Raw genomic sequence first — 24,245 nt, forward strand, 5'->3', positions numbered from 1 at the left:
CGATGTCTTCTAAAATCCTAAGATACATTCACAGTTTCACAATGAAGCTATGACCGGAGCTGAACCGTAACACTTCTGGTTTACTTTATTACTCCCTATGTCCCGGTTTATCTGTCTTGTTTGATTTTTTGAGATCAAATTGACCAAACTTTGATACAGAAATTTCACTAGAGGCGATTTTAATAATTACAATAGGTATACGATCACTAGTAATATATTTCAATATCCGGGAAGTATAAATGAACTAAAGAGTCAAACTGAATCGCGAATTCAATACAAAGCAAGCAAGTTCTATAACAGCATATGAACAAGTTCTTATTTAGTTCCAAAAGTACAGAACTGAACAAAAAGAACAGAACAGAAAAAATAAAGTACTAATGCAGTACGATTCCAACAATCGCTTCATAACAAAAGTAATCTGATATTTAGAAACGACCCAATCTTCTAGGGCCTCTTCCTGGAATGGCTCCATTCCCTCGAGGGAAAGGAAGCTAGGGGTATAGCTAAAGCCATTAAGATATACGCTGGGATCACAAAGACGCTTGATCTCTCCTGACTTCAGATCATACAAAATGTTCCTTTCATCAAATATAATCTCGCCACCATACTTAAAACATATAGGATATGACAATGGTTCACATGATAAACAAGCAATGATGTTAATTATGTACCTCTTACTCCAAATTCTATTTTTCTCGTCAAAACAATAAACATCTGGGAGCTGAAAAGCATACTGTCCTAAACGTATATACCCTATCCATCCAAGACAACCATTCAAATCGATAAGAGTGTAATGTACGTGTCTTTTAGGAACGCTGAAGTATGTGAACTCATTGATTTTAGCATCAAATTTGATAATTTCATCCGACTGATTCCAATAAGGGATGCCCTTCACAATAACAGAGGGAGACCACCGAGCATCCTTCCAATATCTCGTCCAACGCACAGCTACGTTACTCCAAGAATCTGTTTTACACGAATAGGCAACAGCTGACAATGAAAGCATAGTGTCAAATATTAATTTATAGTCATTTGAAATATGATCCCAGGCAAATCCAAGCAGGCAAGGCCACAGATCTTTTTCCAATTTGAAGGGCCACCAACTTTTTTTCAGTAGTAAAATTTTCTTAGAAATTTGAGTAGCAGGATTCCATATAATGAAGTAATAACCTAGGCTAGAGAGACAAACTACGCAAACTAAGCCGTTAATAGAACCAACAAGGTGCATATCAGCATGAATTGCTGCAGGGTATGGGACCTTGTTGATGCGAGTTTCTGACAGTGTTGCACGTGAGATTATCGATAGATTGCTGTCTGGAAGTCTTTTGTTCAGTATGATATGATCGTCATCGAAGTTGTTGGAAACACTAAGGTTGGACTGTGATCGGGTGAAATCAGGATTGGAAACCAGAGAATTCCATAATTTACAGACACATCGAAATCGTACCATGGACTTAACTGGAACTCGAATCAATATCTCTTTGACAATTCTGTCTTCAGGAAGATCAGCTGAAGCCATGGATGTAAAACAAAACGAGATAAAAGAAAACGTGCCAACAAATGATTGATGTAGTCGTTGAGTTCTTGTCTTCTTGAGGTCAGTCCTTGGGCGTGCACGAGAACGAACAAGAACATGTTACGTTAACAAATAAGAAGCGCAGCAGGATTTTATAGTCATTGGGCTGTTAGATTTCGAAATACAGTACGAAAACAACAGAACTTAAAATTCAATATAGGATTTGATCAAGTACAATGATAATCTGATATACTGGTTGAGTACAATGATAATCTAATAGTATATCGTATAATTCAAATTCAATATAAATAGGAATTCCAGACGCAATAGAACGTCTAATATAAATATTATTTTAAACCAAATATCAAATCGTATTCTGAATTGATAGAATTTCAAACGAAAAAATTCGTAAATTTCTTTCCTCTTCGGCTTCTAATTGCAGTTAGAATAATAACTATTAAACCAACATTAAATTTTATTTTGCGAGTTTCACGTGGATCGTAAATTTGTACAACTTTATTTTGCCGGTGGTTGTGTTTTTGTTGCTATAGCTGACAATTCCTTCATTTTTGAATAATTTCGTATATATGTACTTTCATGGTTCGCATGCATAGAGGACAAATTCAAAGCCAATCTGTTAAGGATTATTTTCGTTTCTTTGTGTCGTGCAGATGACATTTTAGTTAACGATAAAACTCCATTGAGTTGCTTAAAGAAAATTTTGGATGTAAAGTTTACTGTTAATCAACTAATGAGTCTAATAGCAACTCTAATAGAGTTTTACTTCATTTTTTATTTTTAATATGAAACACCTTAATAATTTAGAACATTGATAAGGATTTTGAATTTCAACGAAAGTACTTTAATATTTTATCATTAAAAAAAAGTTAGGATATTCTTAGAAAAATGGAGAGGTTAACTATTTATAAGTACGGAGGAAGGATTTTAGTGCAATAATAAACTACTAAAATGTTACTAAAGCACATTTTTTGTCCTCACTCTAAAATACAATTTCTTGGATTTACTCGACCTAAATCCCCAGCAATGCTAAGTGAGCTAGTTTCCTTAAACAGCATAAGAACAAGTTCTTGTTTGATCCTTATAAGAATAGAACAGAAGTTGAAATAATACTAATGGGTATAAGATTTCTACTGTGCAAAACAGATACAATCCAATAATCAGGTTTGAAGTGATTTTCTAGGACCTCATGCATGTATTAACTTAATTTTACAGCTTGACTTTGTTCAGACACAATGGTTTCTGCAAAATCCTAATTGTATATGCTCATTTACATCCTAATTCCTAAATAATCTGAACTTGCTATTATCGAAACTTCGCAGAATCATTCTGCTTAATGAAGCAATTTCTGCTGGCTTTTTCACGAGTTTATATATTGGCGAGTTTCGTCTATATCTTGGAGAATTGTACCATAGCATTTTGTTCTCCGACGATCTTATCAATTTATGTGTTATCTTAAATCTGTATATTGTATTTTTGCGAGTACTTCATTTATATGGACAATCGATACCTACACTTCTCAAGTCCCCTACCAGGAAAGAGACTGAACAAAGCACCCAGAACCAGAATTTCGTAACTGTGTGCCTTGAAAAATCACCTGAAAAAGTTGGCAAAATAGAAGATTAAATATGTACAAGGATTATCAATTCCAACACTTTTCAGGTCCCCAACCAGGGAAGACAATATGCAAAGCAGCCAGAGTTTCATAGCTAGCCATGGCACAATAGCACTACAAAATGTAATTGTCACTGTAACCACAAAATAATACTATGGACAAATGGTAAAAGCGCAACTTGATAAAAGAGATGTAGTATTGATCTTTAAATATGTGAACATTAACCAGCTTACTAATTACTTCTCGGTTATCACCAAGGAAGACTGACATAGTTCAGCACCCTTCAACTACTTAGCAGCATTTTCCTCCACTGATGGCTTTACAGTTGACGCCCAAGATCTGTAAGACAAGTACATTTAAAGAAGAGTTCCCGATTTTTTAAATAGCACAATGTCTTCTAAAATCCTAAAATAAATTCACAGTTTCACAATGTGAAGCTATAACTGGATCTAAATCGTAAAACTTCTGGTTTCCTTTATTATATTCTTGTTGTGAGATGATAGAAGCACAAATATAGCAGATAGATATGTTTCACTAGAGGAAATTTTAATAATTACAATAGGTTGACGGTATAAGTTGAGAGACATTTTGAAAGTTAAAACACTAGCTTTCCGGTGTATAATCATCACATCTCTATTTCCTCTGGAAGAAAGATAGCATGTGATCTGTATGTGCATTAAAGAGCCGTGTCCAAGATAAGCTGTTTCAATGTCAAATCAGAAGTCAGCATATTACCAGCTAGCCATCTAGGTAATCATCAGAGCTTTGATCAGAAAAGATAAACAGACTGTTACAAAGCATAAGTTTCATTTGTATAGTCCAATAAAAGAGCTCAATTTGGTTCATTAATGCTAGGCCTTAATGGTCACAGATACGAACATCTTCCACCCTAGAATATTGTATTGCGGCTATTGCCATTTAACATTTCAGGTGCTAATTAAAGAGTTAAACCTCAATTAATGCTGTTTGTTACAGATTAAAGATGGTACAATTTTGTCAATATATGGCCTCGGTGAAATTAGGTTCTCCATTTCTCATTCATTTTGCTAGGTCGAACTAAAAAAATATGACAATACTGATAATAAATAGAAAGCATTATCTGAACAAATTTACAATTACATGCTATGTATACAGTTTACCTGCTAAATACTAGTCTACAATAGAATCTATACATGAAATGTATATAGACATGCGTACATGTTAGAAATAATATTCGACTTCAAATGCTTAAGAAACAAACCTTCATAAAAGGTCTATCATGATTCAGGAAGGACATGATGAAACTTTCGTTTAATAGCAATTATACCTGAGAATGAAGAAAAATTAGTCAATAGCAATTTTGTATCGTGGTGGAATTTTGATATAGCAAGACTTTAAATACTAGCCAAAAGCCCGAGAAAGGAAAACTCTGTAGGAAATAATTAGTTCATAAAGATATCTTGTTTCTGATCAATACTCAGTTTCTGTGAGAACACGGACCTTATCATCATTAGAATTAGCCAAAATCCCAAGAAAGGAAAACTCTGTAGGAAATAATTAATTCATAAAGATATCCTGTTTGTAAACAATACTCAATTTGCGTGAGAACACGGACCTTATCATCATCGAAATGAACGTTTGTAGTGTTGAGAGATCGGAGGCTAGAGGTAAGACCGTAAGAGAATCCAAGTAAGATCTTAGTACCGCAAGGAAACTGTTTGCAGCTCCAGCCTGCCATCGTAGAAATATCGGGATACCACAAATCATAGTTGAATACTATACATTCCTTACTAATATGAAAGAAGCCACCCCAAGTAGGGAAAGGATAGGAAAACCAAAGCCAAACCCACATCACTTATCCCAACCAGCCCCAGTACTAATTTATCTGACTTCTGAGACATACTTTCAGTGAGATAAGAGATAAGCTGAAGGCCTAAACTCCTTTACTTATGCATATATATTTCATGACAACAGAACGAAAAGCATATAGACTTGATGTCATGGTAAACAAACAATGTCCCTAGTATGTATAAACTTATCTCCAATGAAACCACACTGAAGTTATAGGGAATAATAAGAAATGAAAGGCTAAACTTACAGCTATACTACCTGTATATCAGTACACTGGTCGACTTCTTCCCAGATCACTTTCTTCTATAAGTTTGGAATGGTGAAGAGCTGATGATGAATACAGCTCCTTCTGCCAGGATAGTTCTAGTATTGTTAGAATGGAAATGAGGAGTCCTACACTAACACAAAATCTCTGAAAGAAGGCGTGCATGAACAAGAATGATGTAGAGCAACAGAATAGGTAACTGCAAAGTTGTTCTATTGCAGCTATAGGTTCAGATAGAACCGCCTTAAATATGAAGAGAGCTAGATTTAAACACATTTAATGCATAATATTGCTTTTTTCATTGTAGATTAATTTCATAACTCTAGCCAAAAGGCAAAGAAGCTCTTAAATGGCAGAAGTGCTGACACAACGTATGCTCACGGATTGATTGCACCCTTGGTAAAATATATCTAAGTTTAGGGCTTTATCTTACAGGAGAACTCGTAAAACACTAGGTATATTAACAAAAAACACGAAAAAAGATAGAACTTGGGGGGGGGGGGCAAAACGCAGAACATTCTAAGGGGTTCCAGCTGCAGAAGGGAGAAAAACTATGAATCACAACCCATAAAAGAGACTCAAATCAATCTGTATAAGCCAATCAATGTATATTGATCAAGTTTAAGATTATACTTGGGAAATAACATAACTTGTATTGAGAATTAAACCGTAAACAATTGGGTTTTTAAAAATAACCTACATAATTAATAAATTGTCAGCTCTCAGCTCTCAGCTCTACCTCTGAACTAAATACATGTAAACTAATTAATAACTTCTTTAAAATTCTCCTCTTCTGTTCCTAATCACTTTCCCATACGAAGATATTCACCTGAAACATAGATGCAAAAGTTTTAAATGTCCTAAGCCCGCCTTACTTTTCTGTACATATATTAATCATTGCAGAAACTATCAAGAACTGTATATTTTCTACCCGTGGCTCCTAGTGGGGAAACCCTCTCTTCTAACTTTGGTAAAGGTTTAGGGATCAATTCTTGTGACCAGTGATATGCTGGATGATTATTTCAACGGGAAACATAATGTATTTCAGATTAAACAACTAAGCAAGATTGACAAGTGATTTATGACAAATAAGTAAAATTTATACCACTGAAAATGTAACAAATGATATGTTAAACTGACAATGTAATAATTGATACTCATGCATGATGCACAAAATTCATAAAATTATCCAAAGCTACATTGATGATCAAGCAGTTTTCATATTTATTCAAACATATTCTTCCATAACTCTCAAGCTCCATCAATAAATATTCAGATGAAGAAACATGATAGTTTGTCAAGCGGTAACCTATTTTGTGTCATTGAAAGAATAATATCAGATTCTTCTATATGTGAAACAAATTTTGTTGTGAAATGACAAAACTATCATAACTCCGAAATACTATCTAAGAGAGATTCTAAATCTGGGGAAACAATAGCACGTTTGTTTATTTCCCCAACAACGCAGCAATGCTTCTCTTCTGTATTAATCGCAACAGCATCTTGAGCAAAAACATTGTTCAATCCTGAAGAAACCTGATTCGGACAAAAGCAACAAAAATGAATAGCTCATTAGAATGAGTAAAATATATCCAGTCATCCAGATAACTGAAAAGTTGACTTCTGTGATAAGACTTAAGAGAGTTTACATCAATAAAGTTCAGATTTGGTAGGGGATATATACTGTTAAACTATCCATGACAGTGAAAGAGGATTGGCTGCTTAGCAAAAAAAATTGAAAGAAGATTGGCCCTCCTTTAATAAATAAAAATTACCCTAAAAACTAATTACAGCAATTATCAAATAATTTGTAAAGTTTAATACAAAAGGAAACACATTAAATATGAAGTAATAATTGCATAAATAAATCACACAGCCAACAGTGATAAGCTGCATACTCACATTATACAGGATATCCCCAAGCTTCAACTTGACTGCACCACTCCTGTAAACCAACATTTTACCCATGAAGCCGGCAGGTAGCTCATTTAAATGGCAAACTTTTCCTGAAGCTCCTGAACCTTTTACGGGTTTAGAAGTATTGCTCGTTTCAAGTCCCTCCTTAACTGATTGTCTTGTCACGGGCAAATTTTCTGGAAATTGGAGGAAAAACATATTTGTTTCCGGATCCTCCTCCTGAAACCATTTTAAAGGAGTCAAAGGGATTTCAAATTATGAACTAATTTAATCAGAACACTTACCATAAGGCCAAGCTCGATAGCTGAATTTATGGAAGATTCATCATCAGCAATGCTCTCTAGTGTTTCTCCAAATTCCTCTGCATCTAGTAATTCTACAAGGAAACAAATTTATATCTCTCAGAGCATAAACAAAACAAGTTTCATCATAGAAGATGGCGTGCGGTAATTAATAAAATTAATGTATTAAAAATTGGGCCAAGTTAACAAAGTTTGTAATGAAAGCTGTGATTGCAGCATTAGCTTGAATCTTTATCTTCTAAAGTTGTGAAGAAACCTTAAATCATACCTGGATCTCCCGAGTATGGTCTTCTCAGAGGAAGAGTCACAGGGTAATTGGTATAGTAATCCTGTACAGGTATGGAGACAAAGCCAATGAATGGGGAACAGCATTCAGTTCACAAGAAATTATGTATCTAGCACGCTGTTATAATACCTACCCATGGTTCCTTGTATTCTTTGATCTCTCTCCCACCTGAAGCGGAACCTTCACATAAGGAAACACATTTTTATTAAATGCACCAATCATTTTAATGTGACTGAATGAGAGACAATAAAAAAGAAAAAGTTTAATTACCTCCAGCAGCTTGAATCGCTTGAATATTTTTTAAAGCACCGTATGATTTCATAGAAGATCCCCCATCTCTACCAAAGGCAACCTGAACTTGTTTGGCTACATATATGAACAAAAGATTTTAATACAACAATTTGATTTATAAATCCCTGGATCGTACTCAGTGGAGGAAACCATTAAGGAAAAGTACCTGTGCGAACTATTAACATAATCTAAATCGCCTACCTCGGAAGGAACTTTTTCCCCTCATATTTAATACACTCAATATAAAATATTCACCAAACATGTATGAGATTCCAAACATTACATTAAAGTTAATTTGAACTAAAGATAAGTCATATCGAAAGAAACTATAAAAAGACACTTACGTTTTTGTTCAGCCTTAGGTCTCACCTTCGAGGACGCTTCCTAAAATGAGAGATAACAACATAAGTTATAATTCTAAATCATAGGAGCATAATTAAAAACAGAAGTAAAATAATGAACACAATAAGAATTACATTGAAGCGTCGCATCAATTCCTCTGCCTTCGCAGCATCCATCTCTTCAAACTTTTCTCTGCAAGCACAATCAGTACATGCCAATAAGTATCGGCAGCTTAGCTGCACACAATATCATATTTCAATACACAAACAAACTACACTGACAAAAGTCCTCACACTTTAGGCAAAACAAGTTTACGCTCTCTGCGAGGAGGAGCTTTCGGAGCAAATCTCACCTATATCAGTTAAAATCAAAGAATCATTTAAAATCCCTTGATTGAACATCAATATATAAATTCAACAAAATCTGAAAAAGGGTATAGAGATCAAACCCTTCTAGGCACAATTTTCTTGTCATCATCCATCACTACTATAACTATATAATCAACTTCAAATAAACAATGATCCCCTGTACAAAAAATCACCAACCTCAATAAAAATTCACATTATCGAACATTATTATTACAATTACATGATTATCGAGAGAGAGAGAGAGAGAGAGGGAGGGAGATTAAAAAATGTGTTAGTGCCATCCTAATTAATTTCTGGGTAAAACAACACATTGATTTTTATTATCACAATCGAATGATGAAATCTAAATTTATAAGTTGGATAGTTGATCAAACAGAAACAAAGAATCAATGCACATATAATCAATGCGTATACATATATGATTTATATGTATAAGGATGATATGGTGTTTTTGAGGATTACCCAGTGGAGCGAAGCAATCGGGGGTGGCTGTCTGCTAGGGTTTATGTCCTAGCGTGGGCTCAAACCAAACACACGGGATTTTTGAAATTTATATCAAACACAAAAGGCTTTGATGTCAAGTTCACTTTGTACTATGTTGCTGTCTGCACACGTTGTAATGATATTTTTTGTCAGAAATAAAATAAGATGTCTTAAAAACCTTTGTTCTAAATATCGGTACATTTTTTAAAAATTATCAATAAATTAATCAAATATATTTCTAATAAATTATTAAATTATTCATAAATCATTTAATTTTTAAAAATTATCTAAAAAATCATAAATTCGTACCTTAACCGATATTCAGCGGATATTTGTAAAAACAAAATAGAGAATATAAAATGTTTGTAAATTATATATATATATATATATTTTTTTTAAGATCATAATTTGTTATTTTAGTAATATTTAATATAGTAACTTTATTTATGATAAAACCAAAGTACCACTTAATTTCTGACGGTAAAATATTATGTGCGTACAATAAAGGTTATAAAATAATCTATAACGAAATATTAAAAAATTTATAGTCAGTCGGTTGGTACTTACTAAAATTATTTAAATATTTTTATTAATTAATACTCCCTCTGTCCCTCCCATTTGTTTACACTTTCCTTTTTGGGATGTCCCATCCAATTGTTTACATTTCAAAACTTTCCAAAAATAGTAAAGTTTTTATAGTTTTTAAATTAACTACATCCACTATTTTCCTCCACTATAATCACTTTATACATATAATATTAATCAGTCCCACTACTTTACTCATTTTTTCAACTTTTCTCCACTACTTTATCATTTTTCTTAAACTCCGCGCCCCACCCAAATGTAAACATTTGGGAGGGACGGAGGGAGTATAATATTAAACCGGTTAAAAGTCAATTTATAATTATTTTATTAAATTAAAAAAGGGGCAAGTATACACCGTACTTTCACACTATACAATATACAGTATATTAAACTAAACCGGTTAGAAGTCGATTTCTAATTCTTTTATTAAACTAATTAAGGGGCAAGTGTACACAGTACTTTGACACTCTAGGACATACGGTGTCCTGGCAACATACCATGTCATGACTTACACATGATCCTATGGTGATTTATTTTATGCCACCGAAATTTACTTAATTATTATTTTTAACTATTTTTAAATGTATTATAGTGTTAATTAGTATATAAATTAATTATATTATCAAATATCTATTATTATTATATAAACGAAACATTGAAAGTTTTGGTAAGGTACCTATTTTTTGGTACACGCTGAATTTACTGAATTACCTTTATATTATTTAAAAAATTTATTAGCCTTTGTAATTGAATTATAATAGAAAAAGAAATAAAAATCGTTCTCAACTATTCTATAACATATTACCTTTTTTATTTCTCTCAATTAAAACAACTTCTTTAAATATCATGGACAAGTTATTTAATAAAATAGAATAATAATATTATAACCACTAATAATTAATAAAATAACTTTTTCAGCTACTTAATTATTTACTTTATTTAATTATATACATAATTATGTTGCCCTTCTTAGTTAATATCCCTTTCTCTACATAATTGCATAATTTCCCTTTCTTAAAAAAGTTCAATATTTTACTCAATTGACCTTACTTAATTAATATTCAACCAATTATCTTTATAAGTAAAATACGTTGCCTTTTCTATTTTCACCAACTAAAATAACTCTTTCTCTACAACTATTTTAGACAATTCTTTTTAATCTATACAATTTTTAAATAAAATGTGTTGTCTTTTTTATTTTCTCAAAATAAAACAAATCTTTCTCTAAAAATATTTTGGACAAATCTTTTTAATAAATGCTGATTATCTATCTATCTTTTATACTATCTAAACTATTATATAAAGATGAAATATTAAAAGTTTGGTAGTTGATCGATCGGTACTTGCTCAAATTACTTAATTATCCTTATTTTATTATTTTATTAAACTAATTAAATATTCTTATTTAATTATTTAATATTAATTCAAAAAACCAACACGGGACCTATAATTCGTAACAGAAAACTTTTTGTCAAAACAGTCCATATCCTTGGGGCTTATACGCAGTCGAATGTAATTGGAACCCTTGAACCCTTCCTCATAACAAACTCTTATCGCAAACTAAAGTTTTTTAGATAAAATAAACAATTTCATTCTCTATCGAATCCATCAAAATAAATAAAAAAAAATATTTAATATTTGAAGTCGAATTATTTATTTATCTATCTATATTATTATATTAAATACGAAAAAATTTATGATCTTTCTTTCAATTACATAATTGCCATTTCTTAATTTTTTTTAATATTTTACTCAATTACCCTTACTTAATTAATATCCAACCAGTTATCTTTATAAGTAAAATACATTGCCTTTTTTATTTTCACCAACTAAAACAACTCCTTCTCTACAACTATTTTAGACAATTGTTTTTAATCTATATATTTTTTAAATAAAACTTTTTATTTTCTCAAAATAAAACAAATCTTTCTCTAAAAATATTATGGACAAATATTTTTAATAAATGCTGATTATCTATCTATCTTTTATACTATCTATACTATTATATAAAGATGAAATATTAAAAGTTTGGTAGTCGATCGGTCGGTACTTGATAAAATTACTTAATTATCCTTACTTTATTATTTTTATTAAACTAATTAAATATTCTTATTTAATTATTTAATATTAATTGAAAAAACCAACACAGGACCTATAATCCGTAACAGAAAACTTTTTGACAAAACAGTCCATATCCTTGCGGCTTATACGCAGTTGAATCTAATTGAACCCTGAACCCTTCCTCATAACAAACTCTTATCGCAAACTAAAGTTTTTTAGATAAATAAACAATTCCATTCTCTTTCGAATTCATCAAAACAAATCAAAAAAATATTTAATATTTGAAGTCGAATCATTTATTTATCTATCTATATTATTATATTAAATACGAAAAATTTATGGTCTTTCTTTCAATTATATAATTGCCATTTCTTAGATGTTTTTTTAATATTTTACTCAATTACCCTTACTTAATTAATATCTAACCAATTATCTTTATAAGTAAAATACGTTCCTTTTTTATTTTCATCAACTAAAACAACTTTTTTTTACAAATATTTTAAACAATTCTTTTTAATCTATACATTTTTTAAATAAAACATGTAGTCTTTTTTTTGTCAAAATAAAATAAATCTTTCTCTAAAAATATTATGGACAATTTTTTTTAATATATGCTGATTATCTATCTATCTTTTGTACTATCTATACTATTATATAAAGACGAAATATTAAAAGTTTGGTAGTAGATTGATCGGTACTTACTGAAATTATTTAATTATCCTTACTTTATTATTTTTATTAAACTAATGAATTTTTCTTATTTAACTATTTAATATTAATTCAAAAATCAACACGGGACCCATGATCCTTAGCAATAAACCTTCCGACAAAACAGTCCATATCCGGCTTATACGCAGTCGAATCTAAATAGCACCCTTGAACCCTTCCTCCTAACAAACTCTTATCGCAAACTAATTTTTTTTAGCTAAAATAAACAATTCCATTCTCTTTCGAATCAATCAAAAGATACACTATATCTGTCAAAATAATTACTTAATTACAAATAACATAAAATATGCACATATGTTTCAAGTTTAATTATTTTAAGAAAAAATAAAATTCTTATCATTCAATTTAATTAGAAACAAAATAATAACATAAATATAATTAGCAATACATATATATAATGAATTCGGGATAAAACATAATATTCACCCGAGCCTAAGAAAATAATACTCTTGGACCGACTAAAACTTTATTCAAATCAAAAGATAATTCGTTGTCAGGTACAATGGCCTGGGATAAAAGAAAATATTGCATATTATTTATTCAGTATTTTTTTTTGAAAAATGAAAATAATCCAATAATGAAAAGTAATAAAGCATCTACACATATGATCGAAATTGAACAAACGCATAATTATATCTATGTTGAATCCTTCCTTCTTGATAGGCAACCAAGCGATTTTTTGAAGTGATATCTACGTGATGTAATCCTCCAATTGTTGTTTTGATCAATCGACCACAAATGTATCACCATAAAAACCTTTATCACCGAATCAACACCATGAAAAATTCGTTGACTTGTAATCTCGGGTATGATAAATTGCAAACAAATCAAATAAAAGCAAACTCTCACAAGGAGAGACAAACAAAACCCAAATAAATTGGAAAATTATTGAAAATTAGCAAGAGATGAAACTAACAATAATAAAAAGAAGAAGAGATCGGGGCTTTCTACCGGTGAAAGCCGGTGGAAGCCCCTCAAAGATGATAGGGAGGCTACTTCAAGGTTGAGAGTATTTTAGTGTACTTAATCTGTTTGTAATATAAAGTTATTAGATTTACTTTTTGAAGATACTTCAGTTTTAAAAAATTATTACCGTTCATCCAGGCTAAAATAACAAATTAAAAAATTATACATAATTAATTTAATTTGTTACATCGGGTTAAAATAAATTAATATTCAAACTGGACTAAGATAATATACTACTCATCCTTACTAAAAAAATAATATTAAACCTGCATTAAAATAAAATTTTAAACAAACTAAATATATATACTTGGATTTGGTTGAAATAATGGCTTATGTAACTATAGATTTCTTATGCTTCTATACTTTTCATACTATTTTGTTACATATGCAATACTAAAATTAGTTACTTTGTGGAACAGTGTCAGAATAAAATAAAATATTATATATTATTCAACGAGGATAAAAAAGTTTAATACTATTATTCCTAGAAAAAAAATAAGTTAAAAAATATTTAGACCAATTAAAATAAAATAATATATTTTTACACGGGCTAAAATAATTATATCATATATTCGAGCTTAAACAAATTAAATTAAAGATGGAAATAATTAGTTGAATTTAGTCGGTATAATGGGTCTTAGACTATAACAAAATAATGTGTACAATTGATCCGCGTGAAAAGAAGACAAAAAGCAAATTAAGGGTAATTTGTACTATAATCAGTATTAAAATTTATCTTTTAATTAAAAAAGTATTATCATATGTATACACAACTATAAATATCAATAATATTATATGTCACATTCAATAATATTGTTTTCAATAAGATACGTCTTATTTCAAGGATATCACTTACATATACGTATATGTGTATGTTTAATTATTATCAAATAATATTATCAAATATTTTAAATAAAAAGTTTTATATTTAAAAATTTCAAATATAAATAAATTTTAAAAAAATTAAAAATAATTTATGTATCGCACACGTTCTTATAAACTACAAGATGAGAGAATATAATTAGAGATGGACTTATGCTTCCATATCCGTCTCAGTTGATAAATTGCATATGTCTCGACTCTCGTTTTGAAACTAATCCCAAACTGGAAGTTTCTTAAAGTATATACCATATCAACATTAGCATTAACATGCGCATATCATGCTAAATCACTAATAAAAAATCACTTCAATCTCCGATTATAATCAGTTGTAGTTTTATCGCGTAAATTATTATCTTTGAAATTTTTAAATCAAATTTATAATTAGATTTAATAGTAATTATATAAATTAGTAAAACATTTGAATCTTATCGATAATCTACGTAATTGTAAATTAAAATATCATAATTGACATACATGACCAATTTAATTAGGCCGAATATATATATTTTCAGTATCTAATTACCGTGTCAGTGTATAAACTTATTTATTTTAGAATCGAATTATTATAAATAGTTCTTAGAATATAATGAAAGAAATATCCGGTTATACTTATTCATATATATTTATTTTTTTAACAAATATAATTAATAAAATATCAAAATACAAATAATAAAATGACAATTATTTAAAATAATCGTGCATCGCACGGATTTTGGGCCAGTTATTATATTATAATAGATGAAACATTAAAATTTTGGTAGTCAATCGATCGATACTTACTAAAATTACTTAAATATCCTTATTAATTAATATAATATTAAACTGGTTAGAAGTCGATTTCAAATTCTTTTATTAATTTCACACTGTACAACATATTATATATATATATATAGGCTACTCCAATATAAACTAATTTAGAATAAAAACTAGAAATCAAATAATTTTTTTTCAAAAATTGCTTCGAAATATAACACATATGGTATGCAAATCGATCATTGAGAGATGTAAAAAATACAGTGAAATCGGATTTTAAAAAAAAATCACGGTTTGACGGGAAAAATCAAATTAAAAACGGAAGGGAAAAGCTGAAATTGAGTGTGTGAGGGTGCAGAGTAGTAGGGTGGAGTGATTTATGGGACCATTAGATTAGGTTGATCTAATGACTTAGATTAGTTCCTAATTTCTATTTTAATTTTAATTTGTATTCGATCATTCCCGTATATATATATGATAACCTAGCCGCCGCGACCGAATATGAATTCTAATCATACATTTTCAATGTAATAGCAAAAATTAATTAAAAATTTTGTACGACAACCTAACCAAATTTATGAGTATAGATGAGCATTCATATTGCAAATGTAATGAGAATCTAAGATTGTGTATATAAAACATGTGAGCATGCTAAATTAATTTTTAGGATGGTTTAAAGCAAGAACTGGATGAATATAATCCTACGCTCCGTGAATGAAGTTATCACACAGTCTAAAATATACTACATGAGTTGTCACAACACAACATACCATGTCATGCCTCACACGTATCTTATGGTGATTTATTTTATGCCATCTAAATTTACTTAACCTATTATTTTTAATTATTTTAAAAATCTATTATAGTATTAATTAGTATATAAATTAATAATATTTCAACTAAAATATTCTATCCTTTTTATTTTCAATTATTTTTATCAGATTACATTTACATATTTTAGAATTTATCTGTATTATCTATTTATCTATACTATTATATTAAATGAGAAATATTTAGAAGTTTTGTTGGTAGTTGTCTGGTCATCCTCTAAATATATAATTTATTAATTTACAACGCTAAGATTAATAGATTAATATTCACAATATAATTAGACAAATACCAAAAGAATTAAATTTGTATAATGGCCTCAAACCAAAATAAAATAATATATACTATACATCTAGACATAAAAAAAAGATTATTATATTAAATTGGTCAAAAAGAAAATTCAAATTATTATTTATCCGGGAAAAAAGATTATACTATTGAATCGGCCTAAAAAACAAAATTAAAATTTAAAAATAATTCTTAGATGTATAATGGCCTAAGGATAAAATAAGCTATTAAAATTATATACATTATCCCTTCAGATTTAAACAAAATTATACAATTGATACGGGGATAAAGAAAAACCAAATATAGTTAGGCTAATTTGCTGCATCAGCTAAAACAAAATAATAAATATTATTACCCTGCCTAAAAAAATAAATTATTGAACAAAGCTAAAATAAAACTAGAATTGAAAGATAATTCGTTGATCGATAAAATGACATCGGGAATAAATAAATAATATATAATACTTATTCGTCTAAAACAAAATATTTACATCTATACTATATTATAATAGAAGAAATATTACAAATTTGGTAGTCGATGTTGTGTAAGACATGCATGTACTTTAACAAGACTAAGACAATTTGTCAACCCAAAGTAAATTGTATTGTTATCTAAATTTGTATTTTGTACTTGTAACACTTAAAGTCTGTAAAAAGGTCAAAGGAACAGACTGGAGTCTTTTTCTATAAACAGTGTCAAGCCTAAGAATTCTTTTTGGAAGAAGATCAATAAAATCATGCCTCAGAAGAATTATGAAGAAGGTTGGAGTTGAATAAATCTGTTTTAGGAAAAATATTCTAAGTCAAGATCTCTACAAGTCACTGATTTAGTGTTATAGAGAAGTCATTCGAGAACTCAAAATTACTTATCGAGAAGTTAGGAAAGGCACTAGAGAACTCACAGAGATATCGACAAGCCAAGTTGAAGACATGGAGATTGGAGATATCGACAAGTCATTTCTTCACTAGAGAACTCAGAGTTATCGACAAGTCAACATTCATTAGAGAACTCTGAGTTATCGATAAGTCAAATTCCATTAGAGAACTCAGAGATATCGATAAGCCAAAATTCACTAGAGAAATCTGAGTTGTCGAAAAGTCAAATTTGACTAGAGAACTCTGAGTTATCGATAAGTCAATAAACCATTAGAGAACTCAGAGATATCGATAAGTCAAAGTGAAGATATGAAGAGTAGAGATCTCCACAAGCCAAATTCTCTTATAGAGAACTCAGAGACCTCTACAAGTCAAATTTACTATGGAGCATTAGAGATCTCGATAAGCCAATATACTTATCGAGATGTCAAGTTCTCTATAGACCAAATGGAAATCTCGAGGTAAAATCTCAAAGTACAAAATTGCAGATCAGTTCAATATCCAAGATTAACAATCAACAAACAATCCAAATAGCAGGATTGACAAGTCTACAAAAAGCAGCTAGAAGAATGTGCAAGATCAATGGTGAAGATTAACTGATAAAGGAAGATCAAGATAATCACATGATGCTAAAGATATGCTAAGCCAGAAATAGAAGATATACTTTTCTATAAATGGAAATGACAAGTGACTGTTTATAAAAGCTAATAGCATGTTGATAAGTGTCATTTTATACCACTTAGAGCGTCTTAAAATGGCTTAAATTGGTGTCTTGAAATCAAGTATTTTGTGTATTTGATGCGTTTTTCTAGTGTTTATACATTTTAGGGTATTAGTTGCATTTCGGGGGAGGAATCATCAAGAATAAGCCTTGGCATGTGTTCACCATTGCGAGAGGAAAGAAACGGACAGATTACGGCGAAGAAACGGAGCAAAATCAGATTTTTTCCAGTAGAGGTCTGAGCGCCCGCTCAACATTGCTGAGCGGCCGCGCAGCATGCTGAGCGGCCGCACAGGGTCGGGAAAAAAGATATATTATTTCAGGACTTCTACTTCTGTTTGGTTTCCACTTCTATGTAATCTGAGTTTTATGGGACTATTATATAAGTAGATTTGAGACGTTTTCACAAGTGTGGATTGAAGAAGATCGTGTTTTTACACAAGGAGCGAAGGAGATAAGGAAGAAGACCGATTTAGCACACCGCAACGAAGAGGAAGCATATTTTCTTGTGATTCTTGTTTCGTTGTAACGTTGGATGCTAGTTTTCTTACTTTGAACTTATTTACTCTTGTGACGTACTCTGTTTTAATATAATTAGTTTAGTTATTATTTTCTTATGTTTGTTTATCATGATTTCATATGAACCCATGATGACGATAAGTGCTATTATGGGCTAATCGTGATCATGGGGTTGCAACGGATTTACTATGGAATTCTTTAGTTAATTGTTTAATACTTTAGTGTGTGATGATTGTATGATATCTAGTATTGGTTGTGCGTATTCGTCTTATGTGCGTCGCGAACATATAAGATGCGAACATATAAGATAGGGTGTTAATCTCTTATGAAGCGACGGTGGATCTTGAGATTTAGAACTTGCCATGCTAGCATAGGTTCATGTACGTTGTGCATGATTAGTGGGTAACTCTAACAGTTTTATTTGCCCTATGTAATCAAAAGGAATAACTTGCGCTTAAATCGTTGTGTTGTCAATTTCTGTAGACATATAGGAACTCAACATAATTGATGACTATTCAACTTCTATCTTAATTGTGGATGTTTGGTAGAATGGTATTAGTACAATGAAAGTTGGCTTTTATCAGTTTCGTGTTATTCGATTAATATCATCACTGTCACATGCTAAAGGTAATAACAATGGCTATTGAAGGAAGTAGTAATGAAGTTGTGATCTCATGAGTGTTTTATTATTGATAATTTGAAGTGTTAAGTAAGTGATTAATTAAGTAGTTAATTGTAGTTAATATTTAATCAACAATCTTAAGTGTTAGTGTCTTAACATTGAGAAGTAATCATACATTGGTGAGTGAGTTTAATTAGAAAATAATTTAGTCTGAGTCTCTGTGGGAACGAACTAGAAAGTATTCTATATTACTTGCGAACGCGTATACTTGCGTGAATATTAGTGCGTGATTTCGCCTTAACAAGTTTTTGGCGCCGCTGCCGGGGACTCGGCGTATTTGATTAGTTTATGTACTTACCATCATTGGTCATTAGGACTCAGTGATTAGGACGTAGTAGTTAATTATTGTTTCCGGTTGTGTTTCAGGTACTTTAGCAAGCGTTTATGCAAACTCGTTCTCGTGCTCGCAAGAGGACTTTAGATACAGCTGAGGAGACAGACGAAGTTCTTGATATTCCGGAGAAGTTAGATTTTGAGGATTCGGATTCAGGAACAGAGCGGAAAGAACCAGTAAACATGGGAGATCATATTGTTCAAGCTGATCCAGCTCTTATGGATTTTTCTCGGCCTAAAATTGATGACATTCAGTCAAGCATCCTTCATCCGGCTATTCAAACTAACACCTTTGAAATCAAGCCGGGCACTATTCAGATGGTGCAGAATTCTGTTTCTTTTGGAGGAGCGGCAACTGAAGACCCCAACATGCACATAAGGAATTTTGTCGAGATCTGCAGCACTTTTAAGTATAATGGCGTGACTGATGAGGCTATCAAGTTGAGGCTTTTCCCATTCTCACTGAGGGACAAGGCTAAAGACTGGTTACATTCTGAACCAGCTGGGTCCATCACTACGTGGCAAGATCTTGCGCAAAAGTTTCTGGTGAAGTTTTATCCGATGGCAAAGACTGCTGCTATGAGGAGTGCTCTTACTCAGTTTGCGCAGCAACCTACAGAATCTATGTGCGAGGCTTGGGAACGCTACAAGGAAATGTTGAGAAAATGTCCACATCATGGAATACCGGATTGGATGGTGATCACTGGTTTCTATAATGGTTTGGGGGCCCAATCTCGGCCCATGCTCGATGCAGCAGCTGGAGGCGCCTTATGGGCTAAAAGCTATACTGAGGCGTATAATCTTATAGAGACGATGGCTGCAAATGAGCATCAAAACCCAACTCAGAGGATGACGTCAGGCAAGGTAGCAGGTATTCTGGAAGTTGATGCAGCCACCGCTATTGCAGCCCAGCTCCAAGCGCTATCAATGAAGGTTGATTCTTTGGCTACATATGGAGTTAATCAAATAGCTATGGTTTATGAGCTTTGTGCAGGTTCTCATGCTACGGATCAGTGTTCTCTTGTTAACGAATCTATTCAGTATGTGAATAATTATCAGCGACAACAGCAGCCTGTGCCAGTGACCTATCATCCTAACAACAGAAATCATCCAAATTTCAGCTGGGGGAATAATCAGAATGCTATTCAGCCACCATATCAGCAAGGAGTGAGTAAACAGTTTAACCCACCTGGATTCCAGCAACCACAGCAGTATGCTACAAGGCAATCATATCCTCAACAGGGAAGTACAGCTGCACCTACTAGTGCTGATTTTGAGGAACTTAAGCTGTTATGCAAGAGTCAGGCGGTTTCTATCAAGACCTTGGAAAATCAAATCGGTCAATTAGCCAATGCAGTGCTCAATCGTCAACCTGGCACCCTTCCCAGTGACACGGAAGTACCAGGCAGGAAGGAAGCTAAAGAGCAAGTCAAGGCTATTACCTTATGGTCTGGAAAAGTTGCTGATGCTGAAAAGGCAAAAGAAGGAGAAGCTGAAATTAGAGATGAAGAATCTAAGCAAAAGAAGAAAGCGGCGGAACCAAGGAAGACTACTGTTGAACACACTCTTCCTGAGGCTAATACAGGGGAGAAACAGCTCTATCCTCCACCACCTTTTCCTAAAAGATTGCAGCAACAAAAGCTGGATAGACAGTTCGGGAAGTTTCTGGAGGTGTTCAAGAAACTTCACATCAATATACCTTTCGCTGAGGCTCTGGAGCAAATGCCTAGTTATGCGAAGTTTATGAAGACTATTCTTTCAAGGAAGGTGAAACTGGATGACCTTGAAACCGTTGCTCTCACGGAAGAATACAGCGCTGTTCTGCAGCAAAAGTTACCACCAAAACTGAAAGATCCAGGTAGCTTCACCATTCCTTGCACCATTGGCAATCTGACTTTTGACAAGTGCCTTTGTGATTTGGGAGCAAGCATTAATCTGATGCCGTTGTCTATCTTTAAAAAGTTGGATCTGCCTGATCCAAAACCCACATACATGTCTCTACAATTGGCTGATCGTTCCATTACTTACCCAAGGGGCATAATGGAGGATGTGCTCGTCAAGGTGGATAAGCTCTTCTTTCCTGCAGATTTTGTTATTCTGGATTTTGAGGAAGATAAGAAGATTCCCATAATCTTGGGAAGGCCTTTCTTGGCTACTGGCCGTACCTTGATAGATGTGCAAAAAGGTGAACTTACTATGCGGGTACAAGATCAGGATGTGACCTTCAACGTATTCAAGGTAATGAAATTCCCTACAGAAGATGAGGAGTGCTTAAAAGTGGATGTGATTGATTCTGCGGTTACTTCGGAACTCGATCGCATGCTAATGTCTGATGCATTGGAAAAGGCCTTAGTGGGGGATTTTGACAGCGATGATGAAGATGGCAACGAGCAATTACAATATCTGAACGCTTCTCCCCGGAAGCGAAAGCTGGACATGCCGTTTGAATCTCTTGGTACTTCTGACCTTAAGAATGCTGAAGGAAAGCTCAAACCATCAATAGAGGAAGCATCTACCTTGGAGCTCAAGCCATTACCTGAACACTTGAGGTATGCTTTTTTAGGTGATTCATCTACGTTACATGTTATTATTTCATCTGACCTTTCAGGTAGTGAGGAAGACAAGCTCTTAAGGATTTTGAGAGAATTCAAATCGGCTATTGGATGGACCATAGCAGACATCAAGGGGATAAGTCCTTCATATTGTATGCATAAAATTCTGCTAGAGGAAGGTAGTAACCCAACTGTGGAACAACAGCGAAGACTGAATCCCATCATGAAGGAGGTGGTGAAGAAAGAAATTCTGAAATGGCTGGATGCAGGCATCATTTATCCTATTTCTGACAGCTCGTGGGTGAGCCCCGTACAATGTGTACCTAAGAAAGGAGGTATCACTGTGGCCGCAAATGAAAAGAATGAGCTCATCCCCACTCGAACAGTTACAGGATGGAGAATATGCATGGATTATAGAAAATTGAACAAAACCACAAGGAAGGATCACTTCCCTCTTCCATTTATTGATCAGATGCTTGACAAGTTGGCGGGTCATGAGTATTTTTGTCTTCTTGATGGTTATTCAGGGTATAATCAGATTTGTATTGCACCAGAGGATCAGGAAAAAACTACCTTCACTTGTCCATTTGGCACGTTTGCTTTTCGCAGAGTTTTGTTTGGGTTATGTGGCGCCCCGACCACTTTTCAGATATGTATGATGGCTATATTCTCTGACATGATTGGAAATAATGTCGAAGTGTTCATGGACGACTTCTCCGTCTTTGGACATTCATATGATGAATGTTTGAATAATCTGCGCGCCGTACTCAAAAGATGCGTGGAAACTAATTTGGTGCTCAATTGGGAGAAATGTCATTTTATGGTGCGTGAAGGCATTATTCTTGGGCATAAGGTCTCTAACAAGGGTCTGGAGGTGGACAAGGCCAAGGTGGGAGTCATTGAAAATCTTCCCCCACCTAATTCTGTGAAAGGAATCCGTAGTTTTCTTGGTCATGCGGGTTTTATCGGCGATTCATCAAGGACTTTTCAAAGATATCTAAGCCGTTGTGTAATTTGCTTGAGAAAGATGTGCTTTTCAAATTTGATGATGAATGTTTGGCAGCATTCGAGACTCTCAAGAAGAGTTTGATCACTGCACCAGTTATTACAGCACCAGATTGGACGATACCGTTTGAGATGATGTGTGATGCGAGTGATTATGCGGTAGGTGCAGTTCTGGGACATCGCAAGAAAAATCTCTTCCATGTGGTCTACTATGCGAGTAAGACTTTAAATGGGGCCCAATTGAACTACACCACTACTGAGAAGGAGCTTTTGGCTATAGTCTTTGGTTTCGAGAAATTTCGATCTTATCTACTTGGTACGAAAGTAACAGTATTTACTGATCATGCGGCTATTCACTATCTGGTTTCCAAGAAGGATTCGAAGCCGAGACTCATTCGTTGGGTGCTTTTACTTCAGGAATTTGAGTTAGAGATCAAGGATAGAAAAGGTACTGAGAATCAAGTAGCTGACCATCTCTCTAGGTTGGAGAATCCCGATTCTACTTCACAAGATAGGACGTTAATCAATGAATCTTTTCCGGATGAGCAGTTGTTCGCAGTTCAGGAGGAAGAACCATGGTTTGTAGATATTGTAAACTATCTCGTCAGCAATGTAATGCCTCCTAATTTGACATCCGCTCAAAAGAAGAAGTTTCTGTATGAGGTGAAGTGGTATATGTGGGATGAACCATATTTGTTTAGACAGGGAGCTGACCAGATCATCAGGAGATGTATCCCGTTCTATGAGACGGAGGGGATATTATGAGACTGCCATTCCACGGTTTATGGTGGACACTATGGTGGTGAGAAGACGGCAGCTCGTATTCTGCAAGCAGGTTTTTTTTGGCCTACTTTGTTCAAGGATGCTCATCAGTTTGTTTTAAGGTGTGATCGTTGCCAAAGAGTGGGAAATTTGACAAGGAAGGATGAGATGCCATTAAATGTGATGCTTGAAGTCGAGGTCTTTGATGTTTGGGGAATCGATTTCATGGGGCCTTTTATCTCGTCTTGCAATAATCAGTACATCTTGCTGGCAGTCGATTATGTCTCAAAATGGGTTGAAGTTAAAGCTTTACCGATAAATGATGCAAAGGCAGTGCTAAATTTTCTTCATAAGCAAATTTTCACAAGGTTTGGAACACCTCGGGTAATCATAAGTGATGAAGGATCGCATTTCTGCAACCGTAAGTTCACTTATATGATGCAGCGTTATAATGTGAATCATCGAGTAACT

The 24,245-nt window shown here is 32.9% G+C and overlaps 2 protein-coding genes and 1 non-coding gene across 3 annotated transcripts; all 3 read right to left on the bottom strand.

The window, feature by feature from the left end:
• Positions 1-319: 319 nt before the first annotated feature.
• On the bottom strand, positions 320-1,519 carry LOC141679212 (F-box/kelch-repeat protein At3g23880-like). The gene has a single exon (XM_074485720.1). It carries the CDS (start codon positions 1,517-1,519, stop codon positions 320-322), a length of 1,200 nt encoding a protein of 399 aa, XP_074341821.1.
• A 4,901-nt stretch (positions 1,520-6,420) lies between these two features.
• On the bottom strand, positions 6,421-9,351 carry LOC141676643 (uncharacterized). The gene is made up of 11 exons (XM_074482335.1): positions 9,213-9,351; positions 8,831-8,907; positions 8,676-8,734; positions 8,517-8,574; positions 8,385-8,424; positions 8,020-8,115; positions 7,883-7,929; positions 7,732-7,792; positions 7,446-7,537; positions 7,147-7,380; positions 6,421-6,780 (listed from the first exon to the last, which is right to left on the bottom strand). Exons 2-11 carry the CDS (start codon positions 8,861-8,863, stop codon positions 6,631-6,633), a joined length of 870 nt encoding a protein of 289 aa, XP_074338436.1. The 5' UTR covers positions 8,864-8,907; positions 9,213-9,351; the 3' UTR covers positions 6,421-6,630.
• A 10,680-nt stretch (positions 9,352-20,031) lies between these two features.
• Positions 20,032-20,138, bottom strand: LOC141681481 (small nucleolar RNA R71). The gene has a single exon (XR_012558912.1). It is a non-coding gene; the product is annotated as a small nucleolar RNA R71 (small nucleolar RNA).
• Between the last annotated feature and the right edge of the window lie 4,107 nt (positions 20,139-24,245).

Source organism: Apium graveolens, chromosome 8 (assembly GCF_009905375.1).
Source record: "Apium graveolens cultivar Ventura chromosome 8, ASM990537v1, whole genome shotgun sequence".
In the NCBI taxonomy this organism is placed as follows: Eukaryota; Viridiplantae; Streptophyta; class Magnoliopsida; order Apiales; family Apiaceae; genus Apium; species Apium graveolens.

Excerpts from the sequence above, each read along its gene's own strand:
- LOC141676643 (XM_074482335.1), bottom strand. The coding sequence starts at position 8,863 with ATGGATGATGACAAGAAAATTGTGCCTAGAAGG. Across the intron at positions 8,735-8,830 it reads AGAAAATTGTGCCTAGAAGG|GTGAGATTTGCTCCGAAAGC; the intron begins GTTTGATCTCTA and ends TAACTGATATAG. Across the intron at positions 7,793-7,882 it reads AAGAATACAAGGAACCATGG|GATTACTATACCAATTACCC; the intron begins GTAGGTATTATA and ends ATACCTGTACAG.
- LOC141679212 (XM_074485720.1), bottom strand. The coding sequence starts at position 1,519 with ATGGCTTCAGCTGATCTTCCTGAAGACAGAATTGTCAAAGAGATATTG.